The 7255-nt window shown below is 43.0% G+C and overlaps 1 protein-coding gene across 3 annotated transcripts in view; it reads left to right on the plus strand.

Moving 5' to 3' along the window:
• Positions 1-6950, plus strand: part of LOC126354357 (peroxisomal leader peptide-processing protease-like) — a 1193162-nt gene extending 1186212 nt beyond the window's left edge. For all 3 annotated transcript variants that reach the window (XM_050003932.1, XM_050003933.1, XM_050003934.1), the window contains one exon: positions 3418-6950. In XM_050003932.1, the coding sequence (XP_049859889.1) occupies positions 3418-3503 (86 nt within the window). In that variant the 3' untranslated portion in view covers positions 3504-6950. The remainder of the gene's footprint in view (positions 1-3417) is intronic.
• The last annotated feature ends 305 nt before the right edge of the window (positions 6951-7255 follow it).

Below are 7255 nucleotides of genomic sequence, written 5' to 3' on the forward strand. Positions count from 1 at the left end.
AACAAATACCGAAAAATAACGGTTATACGGAACTATAATACCTGTGTCGTTTTTAACTGGTCGATTTTTCCCATCCCCAAAACACAGTACACCCATTCATCTTTCCAGTCCAGTGTCCTGTGCCGCAAAGCGAGAAAACTGTCGTATTGGGGATCGGTTTACAGAAACTTTGACGACAGTAGCTGCCAGTCTGCAAGCCAGACAGGATATCTACGATGCGCCACCAGCCACCAAAAGAGTGAAGCACCCAGAAGACATGGTCGCATATCAGTGTACTTCGTACGCATATGCACCACCAGCGGGTATACGAATGATTAGACCTAGAATTGTTTGTGAAACGTACAACTGCGTTGTTGATGATCGCGTTTAGTGTTGTTACCACTCCTGGTAGCGTAGATAAGGAACTTCAGTAAACACTGTGGAGATGCTGAGTACTCGTGAGAGACAGCGTTATCAGCACCTGATACAATTTGAAAGATTCTCATTGTAGGTCTATATTTGGCCGACAGATCGAATAATGCAATATATTATTTCTGGGGTATTTGGACGTGACGGTGGCCTAATGTCAGACCGTTTGGGACTCGTTGTCAAGGTCCCAGTAGACCGCATCTGACCACCGAAAGGGTGGATCGCCGTGATGTGCACCGAACAAATCGTAATTCCTTCACATCTGTTCCTGCCATCCCAAAACAAGCAATGGCCTTCCTGCAACATTCTGTGTCGTCCTTGGCCATTGGCCGAGGGCTAGCAACAGCCAAACTAGGAAATTACGGTCACATATGTAGCCTTGTGTTAACACCACAACACGAACGGTTGCGTTTCAAGTGATGCCATGACCGGTAAGCATGGATTGCCGATGAATGCCATGTCATTCCGATCTGCTATGAATCACTGTTGTGCGCTACCCTGGATGACCATCGTCCACGAGTATGGCAGCGACCTGGGAAGAGGTTAATGTTTTTAAAGTGTTGGGGATGCACACCAGTGTTGCTACCGGCGTCACGCTTTGGGAATCCAAGGGGTATGACTTGAGGACACGGCCGGTAGCAGCAAAGTGAACTCTGACGCCATAAGGTTACGTCACAGGCATCCAGCATCTTCGTATGTTACCTGTCTTGCGACAGTTTCGTGGTGCGATTTTTCAACAGATCAATGCTGATCCACACGTACTACATGTCTCTATAACTGCGTGATGTTGAGATACTACAGTATCCATCCAGCAGTGTACCCAGATCAATCGTTGAGAGAACATGTGTGAGACCGGCTTGTACGTCAACAGTGCCCCATAGCCAGTATCGAGCATATCAAGGACCAGCTACACAACTTGCGGGCCAGCTTGCCTCAGGAGAGGATGCAACGGCTTTATGGCTGTTTTCTAACCCAATCAGTGCGTTCATACAGGCCAGAAGGTGTGCCGTGTCACACTGGTCAGTGACCTCCTCCTGCCAAGTTCTTTGTAAATATGGCTCGATTTTATAATCACTGCTGTAACATTCCTCACCCCTTGAACGTTCATTTCATTTCCTCCTCCAATTCTGGGCGCTTCACTTATTTTGTCAGTCAGTGTACTTCCTGTAGAGAGCCAACGGTAATCCCCATGTGACGCGTTTTGTGCGACCTCTGGAGTCGCGCCGATAAGGGGGAAGTATCTGCTAAACAGATAATATCGCCTCTTACTCTCAGTGTCTGTCCATATCGCCGGCGTGGCGATATTAATGAGGCCAAGGAGAAATAAAAATTAAAATTTCTTAGTAATATGCATAGGAGAAACGTGGACTGTAGGAAACGGAAACGTCGATGATCACTGCAATGAAATAAGTTTAGTTTGAGTGGTCACAGAAATTTTAAAGAAGCTGATAAACGGAAACATGAGGGCTTTACTTATAAAATTTAAAGTGTTTGTTCGTTAAGTTGACGATATCTTCGAAAGCACCCAACGCCAATCACTGGTTTTTGTACTCTGCTACCTTGGTTTCTTCTTTGTGCATTTTATGGTTGCAACTGTTCTGGCTGTGGAGATAGTGTGACTGAAATGGTCGTCATCGCTTTGTGGCGGTCAAGAGAACATCTTCGCCCTCTTTCCCATCAATGAATGTTTGATAGCAAAATGTTCTCGGGCTTTTACGAATAATCTGGAATATTAACGAAATTTTACAAATGTCTTAGAATACTCTCAGATATTCTAGAATACATCTTGGAAACTATACGTACCGCTCTGGTCCGCTACGTAAACAAATACTGGTTGTGCCAGCGAACAGTTTTATTTGTAGCTACAAAAAACGAACAATCAACGAATACAAAATATGTACCAGGAAAAGAAAAAATGTATAAATCCATTGACACAGTGATGAGCCGACAGGAAAGCTGAAATTACCGAACAAAATTCTTAAATTGAACTAATGTTCTGGGTGTGCCTTCGCAAAAAAGCTTCTAAAAACATCATAGAAGCGAAAATATTAACCGGAAGTGATAAAGGCATACCACGAATTCCACTCATCTGACTAACCATTCAGCTTTAAAAGGCTCCAATTTCCCGTAAGATTAGAGTACAACATGACAATCAATAAAGTAGGCCGTGCGGGGTAGCCGCGCGGTCTGGCCATCCTTAGCGTAAGTTAGTCTAAGTTAGATTACGTAGTGTTTAAGCCTAGGGACCGATGACCTCAGCAGTTTCGTCCCATAGGAACTTACCACAAAATTGCAATAAAGCATAGGAGAACTGGGAACACATTCTATTATTACGGAGTGACTATAAAAGAAATGTGTTTCTCTCACAGACAACTACACTTGGTGTTCAGCGTCTTGGAAAGTCGCAAAATTTATTCCTCCTTGCAGCCAAAACCAAAACACTAAATCTAATTGATAATAGCATGATTTCAGAAAGTTAGGTGCTATACAAATGAGATGATTAATTGCACTTCTCACCGAAACATGAAGGAATTGGGTAAAATCATCGGATAGACATTTAAATATCACGGGAGCGACGGGTGCAGGAACAGACGAGCTAGCTTAACTTTGTAACGAAGACTCTGTCGATTAATGGATGTGAACTGCTAAATGTATAGTTGTGTTTGCATGCTATTCTTCCTGAAATCCTGAATACCGTTTCAGTATTTCGTGTCATTTTTCTTGTTGTACTGAAAAATTCAGATTTTAGTTGCACACACATTTACAATGTTCCTGATAAACTAGAGATGTGCGTTCTCCATAGCCGCACGTTGCAAATGTAATAGCTTTTTTTAATCTGATGTATATTAGAGTTAATGTTTGCCGGAGGACTACAAAATGCAGCAGATGCGTTTTGTATCTGTCCGTCAATGTGTTGGACAGCGTCTACTGTGGGGTCCTGTGGTATTATGTCCTCCTTGGGCGGATCTGTTCATGTGAATAACACTGTGCGGTACACGTGTGTTGCAGACTTGTCCATCCTGCAGCAGCTGGACTGCAAGGACGAGGCAGTGCAGCGCGAATGGCGGTTGGACGCGAGGCGCTCCTCTCTGTGACGTCTGCTGGCCAACACGAGGGCAGCCACTTAACTCTCCTGCGGGCTGCAAGTTCACGGGCGTCGATTTGTCACATGCAGACGTCGCAACCTCCACTTGACTCTCTGGCACCACCGAAATTATTCGTTCTGTGGGAGAGCTGCTGCCGTAGGCAAGAATGCATTCCAGTGCCTTATCCTAAGACTTCTAGATGCCAGATGAAGCGTCTCCTCGTGTAGTGATGAGCAGAGAAACAATTCACTTTGACAGCGACTTAAAATGTGGGACTGTACAAACTATGAATGCATTTTTCCTTGGTGAATTTTTCCGGATTATCGACCGTGTAGCAGCGTCGTCTTGAAGCAAAGTTTCAATATGTAATCTTCAGTTGAACTGATGGACCCACTCTTTTTCACTGCATTCGCTTCTCTGATGATGGGAAGGGTGCTTCCAGCCTTCGAGTTTGCTCTTTTGATCCGAGCCTATTAGGTAGGTTATGCTGTGCTGACACCATTTATTTCAGGTAATGTAAGGTCAGTTATACCTCCCAGTTTGGAAATTATTTGTAGGTATTAACAGGGACCAGCCCAGCATTACATGATGGCCACAGGAAGCCTCCGAAAACCATGGTCTCAGTATATAAGAAGTCGTCGTTTATAAATTCTGGAACAAGGCGTACCTCGTCTTGTTTGAGGGAGCGTGGGGCCGGCAATCGAAAGGCAGAATTCAGCCGTTGGAGAGTGGAGGTGGTGGCGAGCGATTGAACAGCATTCTTGGAGTTGCCAGTCCAATCCGTCCGCTGGCAGCGGCACTCGTCGTGAATTTGCCGCACAGTGCTGTACATAGGTACAAACGACACTTCCTGATTAACTAGGGCTTGAGATCAGAGTCGCAGAAATCATTAGCTGCGTGGAGCCTTCTATGTCGTTCCATGGTTGGCTCTTGGGCACTTCGATTAACGATGCAATGAAAATACGGGCAAGTGACTATGTAATAAACTTGTACACGGGTTTTCAAGAAGATCCACATGGAGTGTCGCATCACTGAAAATTCGCGAACAATGTTCCCCGCCGGAGAGTAACGCAAACAGAGATAACAACAGAGGAAAGCGTCTCTCATTCCCCACATCCTCTACAAATGTCAGCGTCTCCGACTTCTGAACTCACTGAGTCGGTCTCCCTAATACTCCTTTGAGAGAAGATTTGGTCCAGGAAGACTGTCGTCCTGCAGTAATAAAGCACTGAGGACCTGCTCCTAAAGAACAATAAAATCATAACCGATCAAAATGCTGAAATGCTTCGGCACACGTTAAAAGCAGTACATAAACTTCTAAAATTCGAAGTATTCGACATCGGAACTGAGCGAGGTGGCGCCGTGGGAAGGCTCAGGACTCGTATTGCGGAGGACGGCGGTTCATAACCCGTTTGACCATCCAGATTTAAATTTTCCAAGATTTCCCTAAATCTCTGAACCTGAATACTGGGGTGATTTATTTGAAAAGGCATGACTGAGTTCCTTCCCTATGCTACTCCAACCCGAGATGTACCTCGCCGCTAACAATGTGGTCGTCTACGGGATGTTAAACCCTCATCTTCTTTTTACATTTTAGACACCACAGCTATCAGCGAACCACAATACGAAGGACATAATAGACGGGGAGAAGAACTGAGCAGTAAATGAAGCGACAAACTACTCCTAAGGAGTCTATATAATAACGCTACGGCACGTACAACGGACTCTATAGAATAAAATGGTCGAAACTCTCCGATCACTGTTCGGCAATACCGTAAAAACTGTGCGGAATACCAGTCCAATTAAATAAAATCAGCAAAAGATATCGTGTTACCATTTCCTCTGCCAATCAGTCGGTAAGGCATTGTCCTTTCGGCCGTTAAAGTTCTTCCCAGACTATTTGAAACAATCACAAAATATAGAAATCTCAGCTACATCGAAGAACAGAGATAAAGCGAACCCTAAGCTGCTTATCGAAATCTCAGTTATGGCTGTCCCATTCCAACACTAAACAGTTTTGACTCCCCCACTCCGCTATTTATAGAGAGAGGATAGTTCTTCATAAAGTTTAGTATACCGGATTTCATGGACACCTTCAAATATTAGGTCGAACGTACAACAAGACAGTGCGTCAGTCATCTGACTCTAGATAGAAAGCAACAACAACAGCCTATCGAGGATGAAAATTAGATAGAGTACTTTGAAAGACCCCGGAAAGAAACCTAGAAGAAGAACAGCCAGGAGAAAAACCTTCTGAAGAACCAACCCTAATAAATCATTAATTAGAATTATCTCAGGATAAAGGAAAATACCGAGACCGCTACTCTTACTCTGAACAGAAAGGAATAAATCGAGAAATAAGAAATTACCACTAATCCCTCTCAAAATTAAAACAGAAAAGAGCCCTAGGCCTTCATATTTATAATATTTTTATCCGGGACTTCAATTCTCACAAACAAATTAAAAACAACTCCAGTCCCTCGGTTAATGTCTGAACTGAGGATCCCTTTCCATTCACTCCCAAATGGAAACGCTTGTTCCCAGTTCCCCAGGATTTGGTTGAAAAGAATCAAGCTTTACAATGAGTTTTACCTAAAATAGCTTGCACTGTATTTTAGTGCGAAATGTGAAATTAAAAAGAAATAAATAAATAGTCTACGTTTGATGAAGACGAGTAAAAAACTCGTTGAGAGATTGCTTCAAGACGACGCTCTTAGTCGATTAACAGCTGGAGTAGAGTTCAACAGAATTATGGGTCTAAGAAACAATACCTCCATGCGATACATTCCCGTAAAACTGTTTATCTTGAGCGTTACAAATCAGTTTTCCTGTCAGTGCAGAACAGTCATACTTCAATCGATTTAAGTAACAAATGAGGTGGTGGATAGGAATATAGGACGAGGTTTCATAAAAATATGCTTCCGATTTTTCCTTGGTTGGGGGTCACAGTCTTGATATACTTTTTGAATTAAATCCGAGTCATTGCCGTCATTTGACTGTAAGTCTTTCTTATTTATTTGTTTCACTATCACGATTTCGGTTATAGAGACATTTTTAAGTGCTCTGGTGAGAAAAAGTCAGTAACAGGTATGTGAATGCTGACTTTTTGTAGCACTGCACTCGAAAATTCCTCTGCAGTCAAAATCACGAATGTGAAATGGATGACTAATAAAAACTTACGGTCAAATGGTGGCGATGATTGTTCTATATTTGAAACGCAACCATTCGTAATTTTTTATAGTATGGACATAACTTTGGGATATGGTTTTTTCGTATTTTTTTCGTACTGGGTTTTAATATCTCTTGCATGTTTGTAACCGTTGTTGTTTTATAATAAACTGCAGACACAGTTTCTTGAAATCTGTTTTTACAGTGTAAACGCATCGATTTGTAACCTTTGTTAATTTGTAATAAACTGCAAATAAATCTCTTTCATATTTTTCTTTTTACAGTGTATACACATGTACTTTAATGTAGTACTCACTGATCATTGAAATACATGAGCTCATTCGGCTGTTCAGTTGTATTCCAAGACCGCGTCTTCAGAGCAGAGTGGAGTATGCGACGTGAAGGCACTGTTGTAGACGATGAGTCATCAAGGTTTCAAACTTCACATCTGCTGCAGTTCCCTCAGTGCCCTGTCGAATGCCACCACCGATGCTGTCCAGGAGGGAGTACCTCGGGATGACATTAAGCCACTCTCTCCTGGACAGCCACCGCCAGATCTTCAGCTACTCGGCATCCGAGGAAGAGAACTTCAG

This window comes from Schistocerca gregaria, chromosome 3 (genome assembly GCF_023897955.1).
Source record: "Schistocerca gregaria isolate iqSchGreg1 chromosome 3, iqSchGreg1.2, whole genome shotgun sequence".
Classification (NCBI taxonomy): Eukaryota; Metazoa; Arthropoda; class Insecta; order Orthoptera; family Acrididae; genus Schistocerca; species Schistocerca gregaria.